This window comes from Arachis duranensis, chromosome 3, assembly GCF_000817695.3.
Source record: "Arachis duranensis cultivar V14167 chromosome 3, aradu.V14167.gnm2.J7QH, whole genome shotgun sequence".
Lineage (NCBI taxonomy): Eukaryota > Viridiplantae > Streptophyta > Magnoliopsida > Fabales > Fabaceae > Arachis > Arachis duranensis.
In genome coordinates, this window is record NC_029774.3 from 25,155,624 (window position 1) to 25,181,054 (window position 25,431).

Sequence of the window (25,431 nt, forward strand, 5' to 3'; positions counted from 1 at the left end):
TAACCCAAAATTCTTTTTATTTAACTTAACATCTATAATTTTATATATGTAATATTTATAATTACGAGTTTATTACCTCTAAAATTAACAAATTATTTCATCTATAACTAAAAAATATAAAATAAAAAAGCTTGATGGATAATAAAGTAACTTTAGGCTATTCTTATTATTTTTTAAATATTTTTGTATTTAAAAATTTAATTATTAATTGTCCTAACTATGAGCATCTTAAAATTAATTTAAATGTATTCTCTTCTATCCTCATTTAATTTATGCATTTCGATCCTCTCAATTCTCAAATGCTCCAAGAAACACCGAAATAAATAAATATAAAAAGGATCCATTAGCACATGAAAGAATATGATTCTTTGATTTCTTTCTATTCATTTCTGAGCAGCAGCCACTAGGGAAAAGCATCATCAACGTGGAGTAAGAATAAGGATTTGCATCGGAATAGAAACTAAAGGAACTCAAAAGCAGAGAGAGTAGAAGTGACAACATTACTTAGTATATGTTCTTCGTGACAACTAATTAAATGAACAGCACCATTAATTTCCAAAGTTTACAAATTCTTGGAAGCTATATTTACAACCCAAGTAAGGAACCCATTACATGTTTAGTTTGAAGAGGAAGGTGAAATCATCATGAGCAACAATTATTTCATGCCTTTGCCTGGGTCTCGCAGAACAAGTAGTGATACAAGAGCATTTAATGTTTACACTTTTGATAATACTGATTCCAATGACGTGCCTGTGTATTACAGATCTCGCTCTAACCATAACACTGTAAGTATACATATAAATATATAATGTTGGAAAAAATTTAAGTGTACCTGGAATATTAGTGTTCCAATACTTTTAACCGTTGATTTTAATTAATATATATTATATATATTTTTTATAATTGAGATCAACGGTTAAAACAACTGGAACACAGTATTTCAGGTATACTTGAAACTCTTCCTATAATATATACAATTTTTATTTGTGTCATGATACTATTTATTTCAAAAATTTAAATTAATAGAAAGAGATAGGTAAATGGTTATATCTCTAATACGTCGTTCCTTTAGCCTCTTTTTGGATTTTTGTGACAAGGATTGAACACTATACATTTTTATAATAGAAATTCTAATATCCTATCATGATATTACTTTTCCCAAAAATTTAAATACATAAATAATTATATCTCTAATAATTGGTTCCATGATACGTGAGTTAGTCGAAAAGAAAATTCAATTTGTGACTATTTTGTATATGGTTTTGGTTTATAATAACAGGGTAACAGGAATTCAGGTGTGATAGATCCAAGGAGGGTGTGGGAAAGCAGAAGTCCATCATCAGGACGCCACACTGCTCCAAAGTAAGACCAAATTGAAATATAATTTGCCTTAATTTAATTTAATTGTTTACGTAGGTAATAGGTTATCATTCAACAATTCCTTAATATAAATATGATTGCTCTTGATTAGTTTGATATTCATATTGGTTGAGTATTTATTGATGCTCATTCCAAATGGTATACACATTAATTATAGGAATTAAAGTATTCTGTTTTATGTAAATTTCAGAGAACACCAGCTAAACAGATTTGCTAAAGAATCAGGATTTAGCAATTTTTTTTCTAACCATTAAATCTGTAAATTTTAGGTATTTACCTGTAATTATACTCCAACTTTAACTAGGTTCCTATAGCTTAAATTTGTACTCAATTCTTAATCAAGTTTTTTAGTGTAATTTTTTTTAAGAAACATAAATACAAAAATTAGTCTCCAAAAAATTCTAACAAATATTTAGAAAAATAAATTTTTTAGACACCAATTTAAATGTTTATTCTTTCATAAATTTAAACACCAATTGTTATAGAAGTTTTATAATAGATGGAATAATTTTGTCCCGTGTCCCATGGAAGTATTTAATAATTGCGGTAGTAGTGCATATATTTTTTTATATAACTATATAAAAGGCTATTAGATCGCAAAAATATTACTATATGACAAATTAAGCCTTTCTTCGAAATAATGGATAAATCAATCTGTACGACAAGCATAATTTTTAAAGATTTCTAGAAAATAAAAATTTGTTAGAAACCAAGATATTCTATCTAAAAAATTCATTAGAACCAATTTGGATATCTGTTCAAATATGAATTAAATGATAAAAAAGCCTAAATAAGAATGAAATCATATCAAATTTCCATTATTAAGAAAGTAAAAGGAAGAAACCAGGAGCGTAATTTTGGCACAATGTTATTATTTGCAGTGCACAAACGTTGTAACCAGTGAGTATAACTTTGGTAGATAGTCAGGGCAGAGTTTATTATATTTGATCTTAGTAGTTGCATAAACCAATGAGCTGCATCATGAATATCAAGTGTATCATACCCAAATCTAGTGACTATTTTCTTTCCAAATTTTCTCTGTGAATTTCACACTTAATAAACACAATTCAATTCACTCTCGTTTTGTTCCGTAGGAGCTTTAAAACATAAGCTTGAGGGGTTAAGACTCAAGAAAATCCTAGCTGATTTAATTGACCAACTTTGACCATTTTGCAGTTTTGAAGCACAACCAAATAACAGGCAACAATTTCATTTTAATAATGGCGAGATAGGAAGGGGCTCAAACCCTAGGTTCAGAGATATTTTTCGGCAATCACCGCCACGAACCGCAACAACCAGAGAGATTCCCCCACAAGTAGAAAATTCTGAGTCAATGGCTCTTAGCAAGCTCAAGAAAGAAGTCTACAACCCCGTGCCAAAGCGGCTAGCCCGGAGGCTCAGCCTATACTACAGAGGCGACAACAACAACGGGTCAAATGGTGTTCGAGAAAGGGAGAAAGACAAGGATGAAGAAGGTAAGAGTTGTGCTGTTTGCTTGGAAGATTTTGAGGCAAAAGAAGAAGTTATGGTGACACCATGTAACCACATGTTCCATGAGGAATGCATAGTGCCTTGGGTAACAAGCAAAGGACAGTGCCCAGTTTGTAGGTTTGTGATAATTGAGAGAGTTAGAGGGAACCTTTACCCTTCTTCATTCAATAGCAGTAACATTGCAAATATGGAACCAAGTGAACTAATTGCTGGTGAGCTTTTGTCAATTTTGAGCGCCATGGAAGAAGCTTTTCAGTTGGGGAATGGAATGTACTAGTAGGAACCATAGATATACATACACAAGAATTTGTTATTCTTGTGTTGGCAAGAAGCTTTGTCTTTACTTCGCAAACATATTCTATATAAGATTTGATGGGATATGTACTGCTGAATTGTGACTTTGCGAGTTTGGTAATTCAAGTCCATGGTGCATCCAAGCACATAATCATCCCATGCTATGTTCTTCTTCCTACTTAAATCCATAAAGCGTTTTGTCTATTACTTTCTTCCATTCAATTGAAAAACAATTTGATTAAATAATAATAAACCCATTTGCAGCTCAGTAGGGAAGGAGATGGTATGCTCTTGCAATAATCTTAATCCAAGAATTGTTTATTGTGTTGGCAGACCTCAAACTATTCCTACCAACAGCATAAGGTCGGTTGGTTTCACTCAAAATCGAGACACTTGCAAAGTTCGTGCGGAAACTTTTGATCACCAATTATGTCTCGTTATGTGGGTGGGGATACACAATTCCATAAAAGTATATTAACTACGTTGTTATAGCAATAATTAAATATATACTTTCTATTTTTTAAAAAAATACCATCTAGGTAAAATAGTGCAATTTTATATAACAGAGTAGTACTTTTTATCTGTAGCAATTGTTCAAACCATTACACAATTCCAATTAACATAGAAAAACTAGCAACATCCATTAAGCCTGAAAAGGATACTAAGCCACAATAACAGTCGCACACACCATTTTAAAAGCCACCACGAAGGCGAAGGACAAGATGGAGGGTCGATTCCTTTTGGATATTATAGTCTGCTAATGTACGACCATCCTCCAATTGTTTGCCAGCAAAGATGAGCCTCTGCTGATCGGGGGGAATACCCTCCTTGTCCTGAATCTTCGCCTTCACATTATCAATGGTATCAGAGCTTTCGACCTCCAAAGTAATGGTCTTCCCCGTCAGGGTCTTCACAAAAATTTGCATACCACCACGGAGCCTCAGAACCAAATGCAAAGTAGATTCCTTTTGTATGTTGTAATCAGCAAGAGTACGGCCATCTTCAAGCTGCTTCCCTGCAAAGATGAGCCTCTGCTGATCCGGAGGGATACCCTCTTTGTCCTGAATCTTCGCCTTCACATTATCAATTGTATCAGAACTTTCAACCTCCAAAGTGATTGTCTTTCCGGTCAAGGTCTTGACAAAGATTTGCATTCCACCTCGGAGTCGCAAAACAAGATGCAAGGTGGACTCCTTCTGAATGTTGTAATCAGCAAGGGTCCTTCCATCCTCCAACTGCTTACCAGCAAAGATAAGTCTCTGCTGATCAGGTGGGATACCCTCTTTGTCTTGGATTTTTGCTTTGACATTGTCAATTGTGTCCGAAGATTCGACCTCCAGGGTTATTGTCTTTCCGGTTAGTGTCTTGACAAAGATTTGCATGCCACCACGGAGCCGCAACACCAAATGTAAAGTGGACTCCTTCTGAATATTGTAATCTGCAAGCGTCCTTCCATCTTCAAGCTGCTTACCGGCAAAGATGAGCCTCTGCTGATCTGGTGGAATGCCCTCCTTGTCCTGAATCTTAGCTTTCACATTGTCAATGGTATCAGAGGATTCCACCTCTAGTGTTATGGTCTTCCCTGTCAAAGTCTTGACAAAAATCTGCATGCCACCTCTCAAACGGAGCACCAAGTGAAGCGTTGACTCCTTCTGAATGTTGTAATCTGCTAGTGTCCTTCCATCCTCAAGCTGCTTCCCAGCAAAAATCAACCTCTGCTGGTCAGGTGGGATACCCTCTTTGTCTTGGATTTTGGCTTTGACATTGTCAATGGTGTCCGAGGATTCCACCTCTAAGGTGATGGTTTTCCCAGTCAAGGTCTTTACGAAAATTTGCATGCCACCTCTTAAACGAAGCACCAAGTGGAGTGTGGATTCCTTCTGAATGTTGTAATCGGCAAGGGTTCTACCATCTTCAAGTTGTTTTCCGGCAAAAATAAGCCTTTGCTGGTCAGGAGGGATTCCTTCTTTATCCTGAATTTTGGCCTTGACATTATCAATTGTATCGGAACTTTCCACCTCAAGGGTGATGGTCTTGCCCGTCAAGGTTTTCACGAAGATTTGCATCTGTTCAAAACAAAAGCCACAAAATTTTCAACCACCGAGAGTACTTGGACATCAAACTGAAAATTAAATCACAAACCTAATCTCAACAAAATCATAACGGCAACCAGTTCAGAAACCATTACTTTCTACAGCTTTGACAAAGCAACCAAAAACCGCAAACCGATCATCAGACTCACGGATTCAGTACTATGAAAGTTTGTATACAGAAACCCTAATCATGAACCTCAACACATAAAAAACATATCTTGGCACCAATCTTCCAACAACAGACACTAAACACGTGACTCGTTTAAGAAAGATTAAATCACCAAGCATAAACATATCGAGAAGCATAACCTAATCAAAATTTCCGAGTTCGTATTAAAAAATGATCGGATCGGAAACAAGGTTAAATGAAAGAAAGAAAATCAGTAAGAACTAACACACTTCTCCTAAATTGGAAACAAATCAAAGCAAAAAAATAAGCAAATGCAAAAGCAATAATCATCAATAACCTAAAGCAATCATCAAACTACGCCCTCTATAATCAGATAATAGCAACCAATTAAAGCAGCTAGCCAGAATCCGAAGACTTACCTTGAAACAAAGATCGCGATGAACAGAATCAAGAAGATTAGGTTTTTGCGATCAAAGAACTTTTCCGTATTTCCAATTGCGAGTTGCGTACGATAACGAGAGTTGGAAGAAAGAGTTGAATTTTATAGCTTTGAGGTGCCGACTTAATGACGAAAATATCGTTGAAGCAACGAATAAAAATGTGCCACGTGTTAATGTTAACCTCGACGATAAGCAAAGATTAGAATTAGAATGACTTTTAACAGAATTAATAACAGAGTCCGTTAATCATATATGGTTCCACAATAATCTCGGAGCTTCTTTTTCTTTACCTTCATTTTTTGTTTGGTTCAAATCTTGGATCTTCCAGCCTCATATTTTTTGTTTTAGCAATTAACGGGCCAGCCCTGAAAAAAATAGAGGGTACAAAACTAGTGACCCATTCCTTACCAAAAAAAAAGTAGTGACCCATTAGGATGAGTAACCCAAAAATGGCGTACATTGGGGAATTGCTGCTATATGGTTTAAGATATAAAAAATTAAAATCTGATTCCCAAATGGTGATACATAATTCAATGGGCAAAATGAAAAGGAGAATTCTTATTACATCACCAATTGATTTTAGAGGAGTTATCTTCTATATAAGGTTGGACAAATCTGAATTCGATTCATAATATCTGTTGTATTTGTTTGTATTTGATATAAAATTTGTAGATATATAAAATTATTAAAATATGCACTAAAAATAGAAAAGAAAGATAGAGAGTACATCAAAAAATTCTAAATGAGTGAGAGAGTGACGGCGCCCGATGAAACGACTTTTCAAGAGAAAGACTTGATGAACCGCAGCACTAAGAAGGTCAAACCTAACGGGGATGAAGTGATACTAGACGAGAGGAGAACGGAAGATCAGCGGACATGGATCTGCAACCTGTGAATGGTTCCCTAAGTTTTGAGAGTAATACCATCCGGTTTTGAAAAAAGAGTGACCTCGTCAAAGCTAAAGTCAAATGGCGGAAGCAGAATATGAAGTCTCTTATAAGAATAGACTCTTGATGGGAGGTGCGAGAACGTCTCTTTCACCGGAGGAAATTGTTCAGATGGTAGCGGAGGACTATATGTTGGAGGAGGTCTCTGAAGACGATGCCGGCAGAGCAGCTCCCTTCAATCCAAAGCCAGAGGTTGATGAGGTGAGTTTGGCATGACGAATGGTGTCGTCCATGGAAGCTTTCTCTTATTGTCAAGGTACTCGGTAAGAATATTGGATTTCGATCTATGGACTCGTGGGTTTACCGTTTTTGGTCTGAGAACGGGGATGTGAAGGTAATTGATCTGCCTGGAGAGTTCTTCCTGGTGCGCTTTGACAACGAAGGTGACTATAAACACGCGCTCTTTGAAGGGCCGTGACAGTTGGCAGGACACTACCTGTTAGTACAGAGATGGAGACCGTTGTTTCAACCGTCAGAGGATGCGATGCAAAAATTAGCGGTGTGGGTGAGAATTCCGGAGCTGCCGGTTGAACTCTACACCTATCACTTCCTATGGCGGGCAGGTGGAAAGATCGGAACAATGTTGAAAATTGATCAAACTACTTCTATACACTCTAGGAGAAAGTTTGCCCGCTTATGTGTGGAGGTGGATCTGCGAAACCAGCTTGTCCCAGCTATAAAAGTTCTCGGAAAGGAGTTTAAAGTAGAGTACGAAGGTCTCCATCTTATCTGCTTTGGTTGCGGTAAGTATGGGCATAGAATTGATGGTTGCCCAAAGAGTAGGCGACCAGAGAAGGAGAGCAGAGAAGCTACAATGGAGGGTAGTAAGGTCCTCAGGGATCCTCGAGATGCAACAATGGCGATTATTGCGGACAAGTCGAATTTAACTGTTCCTTATCCATCTCAACCGTCGCCTAATGTGTTGGAACAAAATCCTGTGGCTCAGGGGATTTCAAATTTGACGGCAAGAGCTGATTCTTCAGGAGTGTTTGGGCCGTGGATGTTGGCTAAGAAACCCCAGCGCAGATTTAATCGAAGCAACGGTAATGTTGGGACCTCAATCCAGACAGGTAACCCAATTGGGTCAGGTTCACGTTTTCAATCTTTGGAATATGTAGAACAAGAGGAGTCCAATATAGAAGCACATGTTCATAAAGAAGGTTTTCCATCAAATAAGCACTCAGTACAAGCGGGAAAGACTAAGAAGTTAGAGCTGCCCAAATACACCTCCTCCTCTAAGAGCAGGCTAGCTGGGCCGAAAGGTACTTCTAAAACCCAAGAAGGGAGGAGTTCTCGTGAGAAGGAGGGTGGAGCAAAGAGTATGGAGGAATCATTTGTAAAAGAAAAAGAGGTAGTGGAGGGGGTCTCTAAAGTTAACTTGGAGCGAAAAGATACAGAGTACTGGAGGACTTTAAATTTGATGAAGCAGATGAAGTATGTGGCGGGGGATGAAGAGCTGTTCTTAAATGGCGTGCCTTTCACTCAGATTCATCAACCCTCGAAGGAGGCTCTCGAAGCACTAAAGTTTCTGAGGGAAAGTGCGAAAGAAGAAGCACTGGCGGCTGCTAACCCGCCGGATCCTAGATCAACTCAGATTCTTAGCTTATGCCCGAATCAGACGGATTCTCTGGTAATGGAGGATGAGTCCGTAAGGATGGTGGTGGATACCACACCAGCTTCTTGCTCTACTTGATTAAGGCCGCTTCAGTTGGTTGTCTCTTATACTTCCTTGTTTATTTTTTCCTATGAATATTATTACTTGAAACTGTAAAGGTGTTAGTAGCAAAGGTTTTTCTACTTTGGTTAAAGATTTATGTAGGAATTTCAATTGCAATATGTTGTGTCTTTTGGAAACTCATCTATCGGGTCCAAAGGCGAATAAGATTGCAAAGAGATTTGATTTCTCAGATTGGTTTCTTGAAGAAGGTATTGGTTTTTCATGGGGCATCTGGATTTTATGGAATTCAAATTTTTGGAATGTTGAGGTCCTTATGTCTCATAGACAATATGTCCACATGAAACTTAGATATGGTTTGGAAAGTCCTTGGTTTTTTACGGTTGTTTATGGCTCCCCATAAATTGGGCTGAGAACTAGTCTCTGGGAAGATCTGAAAAGTATTGCGGATAATTTGACTAGTGAGTGGTGTGTAGGAGGGACTTTAATTGTGTCTTATCTACTACTGATATAGGGGGTAACTCTGGTCTCTCTAGAGACCATGATCGTTTTGCGGATTGCCTATTAGAGTGTGGGTTGCAGGACCTGGGCTCTAAAGGTTAGCCGTTTACCTGGCAAAAAGGAATTATTAGAAGACGGTTGGATAGATACGTAACTAATGCAGCTTGGTCCCAACGCTTTAATAGCGCCGTGGTAAAGCATCTTTCCAGACTCAAATCAGACCATGTCCCAATTTTTCTGGAGCTTTGGGTTGATAGTACTGCTGCGTCCTCCTGTTGTCCCTTTCGGTTTTTGGCTTCATGGTTGACTCATGAGAACTTTAATTCTATGTTGAAGACAAACTGGAAGGATGAAATTTCTTTGGACCAAAATGTGACTAACTTTATGGAAGCCGCAAAGGTTTGAAACAAGGAAGTTTTTGGTGATATTCATCGGAAAAAGAATAGAATTTTGGCCAGACTGAATGGTATCTCCTTGAAACTTGGTTTCGAAGTGAATCTTTTTTTGGAGGATCTCCAAACTAAGTTATGGAAAGAACTGGAAGCAATTTTTATTCAAGAGGAGATACTTTGAAAACAATATTCAAGATGTAAGTGGATAAACTATGGGGATCACAATACCTCCTACTTCCACAATTTGGCAACTGCTAGAAGACGGAGAAATAGAGTGACAATGCTTAAGAACCAACATGGTGACTGGGTAGATGACACGTTTCAGCTTCAGTAATTGGGCATGAACCACTTTCTTTCACTTTATGCTGATGATCAGCCATATGAGAAGTTAGTAGCTTCCGGTCTGTTCCCTACTTTGACGTCCGAAGAGGTTGGGCGCCTGGATCGTATGGTTGCAGTGGAAGAAGTCTCTGCGGCTATCTTTTCTATGGGAGCTTGGAAAGCCCCGGGACCAGATGGTCTTCCCCCTATGTTTTACCAGAGCAACTGGAGCCTTGTGAAGACCTCAGTTGAAGATTGGGTGAAAAATGTGTTTGTGGATCATGCAGAAATAAAGAAGGTTAATAATACCTATATTCCTCTGATTCCGAAAAGTGAGGTTCCTGAGAATTTTAGCCACTTTCAACCTATTGGATTGTGTAACATCTCTTATAAGATAGTTACTAAAATTATATCCAACAGGTTGAAAGAAGTCATGTCCAAACTCATAAGCCCTGCTCAGTGCAGTTTTGTCCCCGGGAGGCAAAGTGCTGATAATATTTTGGTGGCACAGGAGGCTATACACTCTATGAGATATAAGAAATGGACTTCTGGTTATATGGCAATCAAGATAGATCTTGAAAAAGCTTATGACAGGTTGAATTGGAGATTTATCCAGGATACTCTCCAGGAGACAGGTTTGCCGCGGAATTTGACCGATTTGATAGTGAGTTGCTATTCGTCTGTAAACATGAATCTATTGTGGAATGGGACTCCTTCGGATCATTTCATTCCTTCTAGGGGTATCCGACAAGGTGACCCCATGTCACCCTACTTATTGGTGTTGTGTATCGAACAACTATCACAATGGCAGTTAAGCATAATATCTGGGAGCCAATCACTCTGAATAGGGGAGGTCCGAAGCTGTCACATTTATGTTTTGCTGATGATATCGTTCTATTTGGGAAAGCATCAATGGAGCAGGTGGAGTTAACTCGCGGTATTTTTGAGCTGTTTTGTCGGTGTTCTGGTCAAAAAGTTAGTTATGATAAGTCTTGCGTCTACTTCTCTGAGAATGTGAATTTTAGTCGTAAGAGGGCACTGAGTGAAGCCTTAGGTATCCGACTAACTTCAAACTTGTGCAAATACTTGGGTGTTTCTCTCCTCCATGGCCGTACTAAAACAGAGGACTTTCAGTTTATTATTGATAGGATGATGAGTCGATTGAGTACGTGGAAGGCTTGTAATCTCTCTCTGGCAGGCAGAGTTACCTTGACCCAATCGGCTCTAGCTTCAATTCCAACCTATATTATGCAAACCATGAGAATTCCCTTGAGGGTTGGTGATAAGATTGACAGCATATGCAGGAGCTTTGTTTGGGGAGGTAATAACTCTGGTAAGAAAATCCACTTACTTAGCTGGAAAAAGCTATGCTTTCTGAAGAAATCTGGAGGCCTGGGGTTTAGATTCGCCAGAGTGATGAACGATGCAAATCTGATGAAACTGGCCTGGAAGTTAATTCATAATAGGGATTCTCTCTGGGTACAGGTCCTTCGCAGTAAATATAGGTGTGGTGATAATACCATCCCTTTGATGAAGCCTCTTCAACGTATGTCTAACACTTGAAAAGGTATCTCTCACATTTGGAAATAATTTGAGAGGAACCTTATCTGGAGGATTGGTTCAGGTCAGACCGTGGATTTTTGGAAGCATCATTGGATCCCAGGTGTTCATTGCTTGGTGGACTTTGCCCAAACAGAGGTAACATCGAACATGAGAGATGAAAAAGTCTGTGACTATGTGGTGAATAATAATTGGAATTATGACCGTATCGATTACAATTTGGGGGAGGATTGGCTCTCTATCTTTGCCTCTATTAAGCCACCGGAAGCGGAGTTAGGTGAGGATTCGATTGCTTGGATGCTAACACCGAATGGGGTGTTCTCCATAAAATTAGCTTGTTCTGCCCTTGCCTCCCCTGCTAGTTCTGAGAATGCGAGCCTTTTTACTCGGATATGGAAGTTGGAAGCCCCTCAAAGGCTTCGCAGTTTCTGCTGGTTGGTAGCCAATAATGCACTTCTTACAAATGAGGAGCGTGTTCAGAGAAATATAGCTCAGTCTGCTTTGTGCGGTGTTTGTGGCAGCAACTCAGAATCTTTGCTCCATGTCTTGCGGGACTGTCCAGTTGCATATAGAACATGGAAGAGCATTGATGACAGGTTGGATGCAGAGAATTTCTTCACCAAACCTCTTATCCCTTGGTTGATGGAGAACTTATCTTTCCAATCTCCTTTCAAAGGGGTTCCGTGGCCTCTCCTCTTTACTAGTACCTTAAACTTCCTGTGGTTTCGAAGGAACACTTTTGTCTTTGACAATGATAGAGTCCCAGATGAAAGCAAGATTCATGAAATAGCCTGGTATATGGCACAGGACTATCACAGGGCGCATTCTGAGTCTATGCGATCTAGGAGAAGAGTGGGGACTTTTGCAGAGAAGCTCATTAAGTGACAGCCACCTCCTCCTCCTTTTATCAAGCTGAATTCGGATGGCTCAGTTAGTAAGGATGGCAGAGCAGCTTGTGGTGGTATCCTTAGAGACAGCAATGGTCAGTTCTTAGCTTGCTATAGTGCGAATTTGGGTGCATGCACTGTGACTGCAGCTGAGCTTTGGGACATACTCTTCGGCCTTGAACTAATCATTAACTTGGGACATTCCCATGTTGAAATTGAGGTTGATTTAGCAGTAGCAGTGCAGCTATGTTCTCAGGATTTGGGTAACCTACATTCGGTAGGAACTCTTGTATCAGCATTAAAGATCAGGTGCAACAGACTCAGCAGCTGGACTCTTCACCATGAATTCAGGGAAGCAAACTCTTGTGCCGATAAATTGGCATCTTTTGGTCATAGTTTAAGCTATGGTTGTCATTTCTTTTTTTCATTGCCACCTTGTATTTCCTTACATTTCTTTACTGATGCTGTAGGAACGGTTCACTCCAGAATAGTTTCTGGTTAGTTTTCTCCTTTTTGGGCGTTTAGCCCCGTTGTTAATAAAAAAAAGAATATATTAAAATTATTAAGCAAGTGTCGGGGGTTCGAATCCTGCCTTGTGCATACAGCAACTCATTGGCCAGCGGTAGACCCTTAAATGCAGCTCAGATTTGCAACGAATTAATCCTTGACCTGTCGGGTTGGAAGACACCGTGGGCAACAAAAAAATCTTTGCTTATCGTCCAGGTTAATATTCATGGATCGAGATATGCTTTTATTTTAAAATATTTTTTGATAATTTAATATAGATCGTCCTAGGTTCAGTAATTCAAAGAATTCTAATAACTAATTCTTTTATTTATTATATTTGCAAAATAAACAAACCTTAAATAATATTAGTATTTTATATAATCACATACTCAATATTCGAATGTTATCATTTATATCAATTAATTTAAAATTATAAATCCATGATAATCGACTGAATGGAGCCGATTTGCATACACCCAATTGTAGACTTAAATAACAATAAAAAGTTGGGGGAAGAAAAACTTAGTTACAAAAGGAAAGTTTCATTTATGTATATTATAGAATATATAGATATATATTTACTAAAGTAGGTAAATTTTCCGCAAATTATTTTTGATATTAGGGTGAAAATGGTGTTTTTTAGGATTATGGATAATATGGGTGTTATTTTTAAATGTGGAACTTTTTTATTTAAAATGTGAAAATCGGACTCTCCGATTTATTTGAGAATAAAAATCGGACCATCCGATTTATAAAGAATAAAAAGTCGGACCTTTTGATTTGTAATTTTTTAAAAAAAAAATCATAATAAACAAATCGGACTCTGCGATTTGATATTTAAAAAATTTTAAATCAAATTACAAAGTAATCGGTAGGTCCGATTACTGATTCCCATATCAAAATTACTGGAATTTGGATCCTCTAAAGTTTGAATTTCACTTTAGAGAGTAAAGTGTGATCTCTCACCATTGATTTCATAGGTGGGACCAAAATAAATATGAAAGAAAAACTATTCAAGGGTAGAAGATCACATTTTACTCTCTAAAGTAAAATTCAAAATTTAGAGGATCCAAATCTAAATTACTGATTCCCATATCAAAATAAAACACATGCACACACCAACAAAATTGAATTGCACACATTTATCTTCCATAATAAAAATTTTTAGCCTAAATTTTCATCCGCTACCCCTATTCCCTATTTTCAATTAATTCAACCAAACGCTTTGCACAGTGCCTAAGTTGTAGGTTTAAGAACGGGACATGCCATGCTAACGTTAGTCCAAAGCCCACATTTCCTATCTAATTTCAAACAAATTGGTTTATCAAAAGGACACGTTTTTTATTTGTCATATTCTCTTCGTATTAATGCATTGGTCGTATCTCTTAAATGCTGATTTGAAGGAACACGACTTAATCATCATAAGATAAGGAACCATTATAACTGCTAACGACTTAGTCACCTGGTATAAATATAATAATTATATTACAATTCTAAATAAAAAATAACAATAACTTATTTAATTCAATATTTATGACAATAAATGAAATCATTGTTATATAAGTCATTTAATATAAAATAATTTAATTTGTGATTATAATTAATATTTGTATTACCCATAAATAGAGATTAGAAAATTAATAATTTTTTAACAATTACTAACAAACCACACCACAAAGTCAGTACAAGATTTAAAAAAAAAAAGAATCACCCAAAACCAACCTACACCTCAGCATCACAATTCCATCTTTATCAGGAACTGTACCATCATAATTCTAGAAACATCTTTTTGCTTTGTTGTACAGAAAAGATGCTGCCAATCATAGAATTACCCAAGTTTCACCATTCAATAATGAACTGTAATTTCAGCCATATTGTATATATATATAGCTACCATTCTCATTTACAACACAAGAAGAATATTACATTCTTTTCACTCATTGGTCACTGTCTTTTGCTCTCTCTATTTTTTCTGCACATTTAGTGTTCTGTCCTTGATGGTATCAGAGCTCTAATAGGGGCCTGCTGCACATTCACACCATGTCTCAAAACAACCAAGAAAAAATTGATGTCACCCAATCACCGTCCAGTCCATACTATATTCACCCAAGTGAAACACCCTCTACCGTCCTCGTCTCTCCGCCACTCATCGGCGACAACTACCATCAATAGTCTCGTGCTTTTTCCATTGCACTTATCTCAAAGAACAAGATAGGTTTCCTGGATGGAACCATCCCAACTCCAGCCACCGACGACCCCCTCTTCCCTTCCTGGCATAGATGCAACACATTGGTCTCCTCCTGGATTTTCAATTCCCTCTCAGCGCCCATTGCTCAGAGCGTCATTTATTTCGACTATCCAAAAGCAATCTGGGAAGATCTCCGCAACAGATTCTCACAAGGAGACTTGCTCCGTATTGCTGAGCTACAAGAACAGATTTATGGCCTCAAGCAAGGATCTTTCTCCATCACTCAATACCACACCGCCCTCTGAGCACTATGGAAAGAGCACGACACTTACCGCCCCGTCAAACCCTGCATATTCCCGGCACGATCTTACCACGACCAAAACTTCATCATTTGGTTCCTCAAAGGCCTAGACGACCGCTTCACTGTCGTCTGATCCCAAATCTTGCTCTTTGACCCCCTCCCACCAGAAAGCAAAGTCTTCAACATGGTGATTCAACACAAACGCCAATTCCAAGGAGGCGGTAGTGTTCTCGACGAGCCCATCTCCCTCACCAATGCCGTCATCACGCCACAACGGCGCCTAAATCCCGGGCGCGGCCACGGACGCATCACCAATGGTGGACGTAGTGGAGCCGAAAAAGTATGCGTCTATTGTGGGCAAACTGGCCACACCGTTGACGAGTGCTACGGCAAGCACGGCTATCCACCTGGCCACCCACGCACCCCGGCCTTCCTCGGTTCAATGATCGCAGCAGCTCCACCGCCTCCTACACCAATGTCGCTGACGCCAACCCTAATTCCCCACATCAACAACAACTCAGCAGAACCGGATCAAGCAAAGAAGAGACCTACCCAACTTTTGGGCCTAGTTTGTCACAAGCCCAATATCAATCTCTCTTAGCTCTTCTCTACAATGTTCATGGGCAGCAGTTTGCAGGCAAACCCACACCACAAAGTCAACATGGGCCATCTGAGGCCAAGTTTGGTATCACTATTACGCATACAAACACTGCATATTGTTCTTTTTATTTCTCATCACATTTATCACCTAACACACCTTCTATAAACTCACACAACAGTGGCAAATGGATACTAGATTCAGGAGCCACTGACCACATCTGTTCTTCATTATCATATTTCCAAATGCACCACAAGATCAACCTGATACATGTTTACCTCCCAAACAATTCCATTATCACTGCACACTATTGTGGGTCAATAAATTTCTCACCACACCTAACTTTACACAATGTTTTATATATTCCTGATTTCACCTTCAATATTTTATCTATCTCTAAACTAATCACAACTCTCTCATGTCAATTACTCTTTTTTGAATTTTTCTGCCAAATACAGGATGCGAAGTCCTTGAAGATGATTGGTTTGGCTGAATTGAGAGATGGATTGTACTACCTAGCCGACAAGTTGCAACCACAAAAACCTATTAGGACCAACAATTTCACCAACTCAGCCAATGTTAACAACTTCATCACAACCCCAATCACAAATAGCAATGTATGGCATTGTAGGCTAGGCCACCTCTCGGACCAAAGATTAAGAGAACTCCATCTTCAATTTCCTTTTATTAATCCATATATCAATGAATTTTGTGATGTTTGTCATATGGCAAAACAAAAGTGATTGTCTTTTCCTTTGATTACAAATAATACATCCAAACCTTTTGAATTAATACATTTAGACATTTGGGGGCCTTTTCCAAAATATCCATACATGGGCACAAATATTTTCTAACTATTGTTGATGATTTTAGTAGATTTACTTGGATAATCTTACTAAAATCAAAAGGAGAAGTTGGCACAAAAATTCAGAACTTCATCGCCTTAGTCAAAAATCAATTTGACACCAATGTCAAAACCATTAGATCCGACAATGGACCTAAATTCTTTCTTAATGATTTTTATGCCAAAAAAGGCATTCACCACCAAAAGTCTTGTGTCGAAACACCACAACAAAATGGAAGGGTAGAACGCAAACACCAATACGTACTCAATGTTGCTAGAGCTTTAATGTTCCAATCAAGCCTCCCCACATCCTTTTGGTCCTATGCTGTAAACCATGCTGTCTTCTTAATAAATATAGTTTCCTCACCAATCATTCAAAACAAAACTCCATTTTAACTCCTCTTCCACAAATCACCTAATTTTCACTCACTCAAAGTTTTTGGATGCTTATGCTATGTCTCCACCCTCACCAACCACCGTTCAAAATTCGATTTCCGTGCTAGAAGAGGTGTTTTCTTAGGATTCAAAACCGGCATAAAAGGCTTCATCATACTAGACTTAGACACCCGTGAGATTTTCATCTCCAGAAATGTCCAATTCATTGAGTCATGCCTCCCTTTTCACAAACAAACCCAACCTGACCAAACCCCTCCAACCTTCCCAACATCCTTCCTCAATCACCCACCATATTTGAAGAACCAAATCAACAACCACCACACTTAGCAACATCTCAACCTTCATCAAGCACAATTCAAACACCCACAACGGCTCAAACCAACAACGATGGAACTCCCCTCCCCCACACAAACACAAGTCCAATTCCTTCTCCAATCACTTCCCCAACCCAAACCACCTCGTCCACTCTTCCCACAACCCCAACCACACTACCCATTCCCATTGCACCCCGCCGCTCCAACAGAACCCATGCACCGTCGCGCAACTTGGCACACTACTACTGCAATCTCTCTCACAACACCGCACCAACCATCTTGAAGATGCCAGCATCCAATCTCACACTCACTCTTGTATACACGAGTCTCACCTCATCATCGATGCTTCTTCTTCTCCATCTCCACAGAACCCGAGCCACGGACATTCGCAGATGCTAAAACTCAGCCATGTTGGCGTGACGTCATGCGAGCTGAAATTTTGGCCCTGGAACAAAATCAGACTTGGGACATTGTCAACACTCCCGCTGATGTGAAGCCCATAGGTTGTCGATGGGTCTATCGCATCAAACGCCTTCCCGACTGGTGGCAAAAGGGTATGCACAGATTGAAGGGGTGGATTACCTCGAAACCTTTTCTCCGGTGGTAAAGATCACCAACATTCGAGTCCTCCTTGCTCTCGCCTCCATCAATAATTGGACATTGCACCAGTTAGACGTCCATAATGCCTACCTCCATGGTGACCTCCCTGAAATTGTGTACATGAGCTTGCCACCTGGTTTGACACCTTCCAAGCCTAGTCAGTGTTGTCGTTTAAGGAAGTCTTTGTATGGCCTTAGACAATCAGGAAGACAATGGTATGAGAAGCTCAGCTCCTTTTTACTCTTGTGTAGATACTAGCAGACCCTCACGAATTACAGCCTGTTCTTTAAAGTATCAGGTAAAGCATTTACTCCCCTCCTTGTCTATGTCGACGATATAGTTGTCACTGGTAGCTCTGTTTCTGAGATTGAATCCATTAAGGCTGCCTTAGACTCTAAGTTCAAAATTAAGGATCTTGGCACACTTAATATTTTCTTGGCATTGAGGTAGCGCATTCTGCTGTTGGCCTCTACCTTTGCCAACGAAAATACTATTTAGACACTATCATTGATGCTGGCCTTACCACTTCCAAACCCTCGTCTACCCAATGGATGACTCCATTCGCCTCAGCCAAAACACCAGAGAACCCCTTGATGATATCACTGCCTACCGACGGCTCATTGGCCGCCTCATTTACCTCACCATAACCAGGCCTGACATTACCTTTGCTACTCAACAATTGAGCCAATTTGTCCATAACCCAAGAAAAATTCACTTTAATGCAACCCTCCGCATTCTCAAATACTTAAAAGGATCGCCAGGCAAAGGCATCTTCTTTCCAAGGGACTTCCCCCTCCAAATCTCTGATTTTAGTGATGCTGATTGGGGACGCTGCCCCAACACTCACCGATCTACCACTAGATATTACTTCTTCCTAGTAAAATATCTCATATCCTGGAAAACCAAGAAACAGGAGACAGTATCTTGTTCCTCAGCCGAAGCGGAGTATCGAGCTCTCTCTACAACTACCAAAGAATTACTATAGCTACTCAACTTGTTTCAGGCTCTCAACATCAACTGCATCCGCCCACCCGCGCTATACTGTGATCATCAAAGCGCCTTCCACATCGCTGCCAACCCTGTCTTCCATGAGAGAACAAAACATCTCGAAGTGGATTGCCACTTAGGTCGCAAAAAAGCTCAAGCTGGACTTTTGCACCTCCTTCCAGTTTTCTCCTCCAACCAACTTGCGGATGTCTTCACCAAAGCATTGCCACCCCACCTTTTCATTGTCAACATATCCAAGCTGGGATTGAAAGACATCTTTCAATCTCCAGCTTGCCGGGGGGAGCTAACAAACCACACCACAAAGCCAGTACAAGACAAAAAGAAAGAATCACCTAAAACCAACCTACAACTCAGCAGCACAATTCCATCCTTATCAGGAACTGTACCATTATAATTCTAGAAACATCTTTTTTCTTTGTTGTACAAAAAAGATGTTGCCAATCATAGAATTACCCAAGTTTCACCATTCAATAATGAGCTGTAATTTTAGCCCTATTGTATATATATAGCTACCATTCTCATTTGCAACACAAGAAGAATATTACATTCTTGTCACTCATTGGTCATTGTCTTTTGCTCTCTCTATTTTTTCTGCATATTTAGTGTTCTGTCTTTGAATTACCATTAAACCAGTCACTCTATCAGTTCATTGACCAGTTTAATTCTCGCAACCTTGATAAAACTTGAGTTTTTTTGAGGGGGTAGATCAATTTGTTGCGTGTGTGTTCAATATAGATCTTTATAGGTCTCACAAGGTATCTAGGTGTCCATACTATAAGTGTCAGATGACTAAATGGTTAGGGACTTCGGATATAACCCGGCACTTTTATCATAATAGTTTAAATGATGGGTATTGGGTATGGATTAAACACGAAAAAATTGATGAGTAGGGAATCAATCGGTTTGCCCCTATTGCCAATAGGGCTAAGAGTCAATCAAGGAGGGTTAACTTGGTTAGAGAAGCAAATATGAAAGACGTCAATTGGGAGGGTAACCAGGAGGGATACAGTGAGATAGTCTTTGATGTAGTTGGGGTTCAAACTACAAAAAATATCGAGAATGATCCTAATCTGGATGCGGTTAGATTTTATCATCTGTTAGAGTTTGCTACACAACTGCTATTTAAGGGTTGGTTCACTCTAAGTTATATGCCCGTGTCCAAATGATGAGTATTAAGTTCGAGTCAAACCACACCCAAAAGTCCTTTGATAAGTAGACTACCCTTTGTAACGAACTAGTACTAGTTGAAACTACTAGGATCCCTCATAACTATTGAGGCAAAGAAGATAGCTTTGAAACTAGGACTAAATTTGGTGAAAATTAATTTTTGCATGAATGGTTACATACTTTATTACAAGGGAATCTAAAACTCACCGCTTGCAAATTTTGTGAGGCACTGAGACATCAACTAAAAAGAGAGAGGATTGGTAGACGTAGCCTGAAGAGAATTTCAGTGAAAAGAATGCATTACTTGCCCCTATTCCCTAGGCTAAAAAATTGTATATGTCTATGAGTTCAGCCCCTCAAATGACATGACATTGTAACAATAGGAGAAATGATGATTTTATTACATATCCGACATACAGAGAGGCTTGAAAATACTTTGATCGGGTTCACCTCTTTTGATAGATTCACACCAAACTCTAACTTTGGTAACCCGTATTCTTGTTGGCCTGTTGTAATGACTCCCTATAATCTACTTCCCGAAATGTGCATGAAGAATCTATACATGTTCCTAAATTGTATAATACCTGGTCCAAGTAACCCTAAAGCCAAAATTGATGTGTTCCTGTAACCCTTGATAGATGAGATAAATGAATTGTGGAGTGTTGGAGTATATAGATCTATGACATTTCAACTAAAATAAACTTTCAAATGCATGCTATGTTGATATGGACCATCAATGACTTTCTTGCATATAGGATATTGGTAGGATGTCATGTTCTATTTGTATGGAAGATACAAAGTCATTTTGCCTAAATAATAGGGGTGAGAATTTGTGGTTTAATTGTCATCGTAGATTCTTTGAGTTTGACCATCATTTTCTGCATAATAAGGACTCATTTAGGAAGAATAAAATTGAACAGGAAGAGGCCTCGTCTATTAAGTGGTTTAGAGGTTTTGCATCATGTTAGTCATATATCGAGGATCATCGATAATGGAAGAGGATTGCAAACTCCAAGTTACGACTGAAAGCATAACTGGACGAAGCAAAGTATCTTTTGGAAATAGCCTTACTGAAAGGATAACTTAGTTTGCCATTGCCTAGACATGAGGCATATTAAGAAAAATGTGTTTGGTGACATGATGCACATAGTCATAAACGGTGATTAAACTAAGGATAACGATAAGGTTAGGTTAGGTTAAACATCTTTGTATGCACCGAGGACGGTGCAACCTTTAAGCGTGAGGAGGTCGATACCGACTTCCGCGGGTTAGTTATTTTCTGACTCAACACCAATGTTTAAACTTCTCTGTAGTTAGTTCTTGCATTTGCATGTTTGATTGCATTATAGTTAGATTTTGTGTATATTTTACCACCACTTGGTTGAAGTAATAAATTTCTTTTCAAGACTTTATTTTATAATATTTCACTAAATTAAATTAAAAATTAAAATTTTCTATGTGTTAAATTTGTTTGAAGTTGTATTTGGAACATGGTTTTTGAGCCAAATAACACACAACCTATGAGATTTGAGCTTATTTACATGGTTACATTATTTAACCATAAATTTTTATTCTTGTGTGTTTTCTTCTCTATGATTGCAATCGTTGCTTTGTTCCATTCTATATGTCCATTATTTAGTGTATGTACATACTTGCATATGATTGAGGCCATATTTGATTATTAACTCACTTATCCCAAATAAAGCCTACCCTTTTATGTCACCCTTGTTAGCCACCTTGAGCTTTTTACTCCCCTCTTGTTTTATAACCACATTACTAGCCTTAAGCGAAAAAACAAAATAAAAATCCCAAGTTGAATTCTTGGTTAGCTTAAGATAAATATTGTGTATAATTTAAGTGTGGAAAATTTTATGGGAACATGAGATGATAAAAAAAAGTAGAGAATTAAATTGAATAAGTTATTTGAAAATTTGGGAAGCATGCTCATGTGAAATCAAAATAATTAAATTACTATGTGCATTGAAAAAAAAATAATAATCAATGCACATGGGACAAAAGTCAAAAATAAAATGCATGAGCATGTAACACAAAAGTGGACAAAAAATATTATTACCCTAAAAAAAAAAAAAAAAAAAAAAAGAGAATCAATGCACATGGGACAAAATTCAAAAATAAAGTTTGATACATGAGTATGTAATACAAAAGTGAGAAAATTTTGGGTAGCTAAGTAAAGCATTTTAAATTATATAAAGTATGTATATGTTAGGTGAGATCTTAGACTAATCAAGGATTCACTTTGTTAGCTCACTTAGCCATATATATATCCTCACCTTTACCTTAGCCCCATTACAACTTTGAAAAGACCTCATGATATTTGCATTGGTACATTAAATATTTGTTGATTGGTTAGATGAAGAACAAAGTTTAGAAAGCATGATTAGAGAAGAGTAGAGTGATTGACCCTAGACACTTGAGAGTTAGAGTGATATACACTATCACTAAGGGTTCAATGCTTTATTCTATGTTCCCTGCTTTTATGAGCTATATTCTTACAAGTTTACTTGTCTTTTATTGTGTAATTTGAATTAGTGGAATTTGATTCATATTTGTCTTGGAGGACTTATTTACTTTTAACCAAGTAGGTAGAAACATTTTGCATGTAGTTGCATTCACATAGATAGGTTGCATTCCATACTCTCTATCATTCCTCTTCACTCCTTTATAGCTTCTCTTGAGCTTAGCACGAGGACATGCTAATGTTTAAGTGTGGGGAGGTTGATAAATCACTATTTTATGGTTTAGCTTGTGCTTAATTGAGTGGATTTTATCAATCTTTCATACACTTATTCATACTAAATGCATGGGTTTACATTCTCCTTCCTGATTCTGTGCTATGATTGAAAACATGCTTCTTTGGCTTTATTTTCTTTTATTTAAATCCTCTCTTATTATCATTTGATGCCTTAATATGTGTGTTAAGTGATTTCAGAGATTACAGGGCAGGAATGGCTTAGAGGATGGAAAGGAAGCATGCAAAAGTGGAAGGAATATAAGAAGTTGAAGAAATCGCTAAGCTGTCCAGCCTGACCTCTTTGCACTTAAACGGTCATAACTTGAGCTACAGAGGTCCAAATGATGCGGTTCCAGTTGCGTTGGAAAGCTAACATCTAGGGCTTCGATTTGATATATAATTTGCCATAGTGGCCGTATAGATAGGCGACGCAAACGCGCGCTTCACGCAGATGCGTCGCATTTGCGAAAATCAGCGTGGCAGAATTCGTTTCCAGCGAATTCTGGGCTATTTCCGGCCCAGTTTCAAGCCCAGAAAATACAGATTAAAGGTTGCAAAGTGGAGGAATGAAGGGGACACTTCAGATCATACTCATAATTCATACTTTTCATAATTTATATGTAGTTTTTAGAGAGAGAGGCTATCTCCTCTCTCTTAGGATTTAGGATTAGGATTTTTAGAAATTAGGATTTATTTCTTCTTCATCACAGGTTCAATATTCTTTTTACTTTATATTTCTCTTCCACTTTTAGATACTCTAATGCTTTTATTTGTATTTGACTTATGTTGCCTAATTAGCTTATGAACCTTTCCATGTTAGATTTGACTGCTTTTATTAATGCAATTGAAGTATTTCAGATTTATGCTTGCTTTATTCTATTTATGATGTCTTCAATTTAATTTAGAATCTTCCCTTTTGGTTCTGGTTAAGTAATTGGTGACGCTTGAGTTATCAAATAAAGCAGTGGTTGAAATTGGCAGATCGCTCTAAAACTAGTCTTCCCACAGGGATTGACTAGGACTTGAGGATCAAACTAATCATTCCACTTGACTTTCCTTTGCTTTGGTAAAGGTTAACTAAGTGGGATTAAAATCTAATTCTCATCACAATTGATAAGGATAGGACTTCCAGTTCTAATACCTTGCCAAAAGTTTATTTTATTATTACTATTTTAATTTTCTTATCATTTAACATACTTCTTTCTTACTTTCAAAACCCCCAACTTACAAAACTCATAACTAATAATAAGAACATACCTCCCTGCAATTCCTTGAGAAGACGACCCAAGGTTTGAATACTTCGGTTATCAATTTATTTAGGGGTTTGTTACTTGTGACAACCAAAATGTTTGTACGAAGGGATTTTCTGTTGGTTTAGAATCTATACTCACAACGTGACTATATTTTTACAAAATTCTTTACTAGCAAAAATCCTAACGTCAAAATACAAGGCTCCAATGCTAGCTAATAGCTATATTATGATATTTTTCATCTGTAAGTTAGAAATGAAAGATTGACAACAGCAAGGTCAGTCCATAGTTTTTGATTGCGAATAGCGGCTCATGGCGGTGAGCCGAAAATCTGCCATAAAATAATGGCGGATGGCGTTGCAGAAAATGGTGGATTGCCTAAAAAATGCATATATATGTTCAAAAAAAATGCAGAAAATTTACAAATATAATAAACTATAAAATCTAATATATGTAATCATTTTTCTAGTCATATCCAATTAATGCAGCAAATATAATATCAAATGTAAGAAATAAATATAAGACATAGAACATAAAAACTAAAAATTAAGAGAAAGACCAAAGCCATTGTCTCATCATGTCTTTAAACTAACAAATGATAAAATAGTGAACTGAACTGAAAGGAAAACAAGTTGGAGGAAGAGAGGTTTACGAGGGAAGAGAAGGAGACAGTGAAGTGAGTACACTAAATGAAAAAAAAAAGGAATGTATGTACTGTAACTGGTACGAACCATAGAAAAGAGGGAACTGTGGTAATTAGCGGTGGTGTCCACCAGCTGCGATAGACGGCGACAGGCGGTGGCATCCGGTGGCGACGAATGGCGACAAGCGGTGGCGAAGATCGGCGGCACAAGAGGCACACAGAAGAGAGAAAGAGAACAAAAATAGAAAGCATTTTTGGACGTGAATCAGAGAGGAAGAGTCGTTTTTGAGTTGCAGCGGCTGAACTGGGTTAGTAGGTTACATGTATCATTTAGGGTTTTGCTAATTTACCCATTTACCCTCGATTTTTTTAATTAAAAAAAACCCACAATTTTCACCATTTTCATGGCCGTCCGCCATGGCGTCACTGCAATTGCGGCCGCCTTTTGCCCGCCGTGAAAACCCCTTTGCGGTGGTGTTTGTATGGTGGAGAAGGCAAATCCTGCCACGCCATACCGTTATAGCGCCGCCATGGCCGATATTTTAAAACACTGGGTCAGTCAGTATCTAGTCTTCAAACTTGCATATGAACAATTGTAAGAAATCAACAATAAAAAGCACAAAAATCACAGCACATGCTGATGGATATGGACTTAATTAATTTATACATAAAACAAGAAAATTCATAAATCATGTATTATTGCATGCCTCTGTTATCATCTAAGGATGAAAATCATTAAGGGTGATGATTAG

The 25,431-nt window shown here is 38.1% G+C and overlaps 2 protein-coding genes across 2 annotated transcripts; one reads left to right on the forward strand and one right to left on the reverse strand.

Moving 5' to 3' along the window:
- The first annotated feature begins 491 nt into the window (after positions 1 to 491).
- Positions 492 to 3,324, forward strand: LOC107478011 (uncharacterized RING finger protein ECU07_0330). Its single transcript, XM_016098110.3, has 3 exons — positions 492 to 785; positions 1,280 to 1,362; positions 2,557 to 3,324. The coding sequence occupies exons 1-3, from the start codon at positions 645 to 647 to the stop codon at positions 3,146 to 3,148; spliced, it is 816 nt and encodes a 271-aa protein (XP_015953596.1). The 5' UTR covers positions 492 to 644; the 3' UTR covers positions 3,149 to 3,324.
- Positions 3,325 to 3,701: 377 nt separating this feature from the next.
- Positions 3,702 to 5,974, reverse strand: LOC107478010 (polyubiquitin). Its single transcript, XM_016098109.3, has 2 exons — positions 5,808 to 5,974; positions 3,702 to 5,231 (listed from the first exon to the last, which is right to left on the reverse strand). Exon 2 carries the CDS (start codon positions 5,229 to 5,231, stop codon positions 3,858 to 3,860), a length of 1,374 nt encoding a protein of 457 aa, XP_015953595.1. The 5' UTR covers positions 5,808 to 5,974; the 3' UTR covers positions 3,702 to 3,857.
- Between the last annotated feature and the right edge of the window lie 19,457 nt (positions 5,975 to 25,431).

Bases quoted from the DNA above. Each gene is read 5' to 3' on its own strand.
- LOC107478010 (XM_016098109.3), bottom strand. From the start codon at position 5,231: ATGCAAATCTTCGTGAAAACCTTGACGGGCAAGACCATCACCCTTGAG.
- LOC107478011 (XM_016098110.3), top strand. From the start codon at position 645: ATGAGCAACAATTATTTCATGCCTTTGCCTGGGTCTCGCAGAACAAGT. The intron at 786-1,279 runs GTAAGTATACAT...TTATAATAACAG, and splicing joins CTCGCTCTAACCATAACACT to GGTAACAGGAATTCAGGTGT. The intron at 1,363-2,556 runs GTAAGACCAAAT...ACCATTTTGCAG, and splicing joins GGACGCCACACTGCTCCAAA to TTTTGAAGCACAACCAAATA.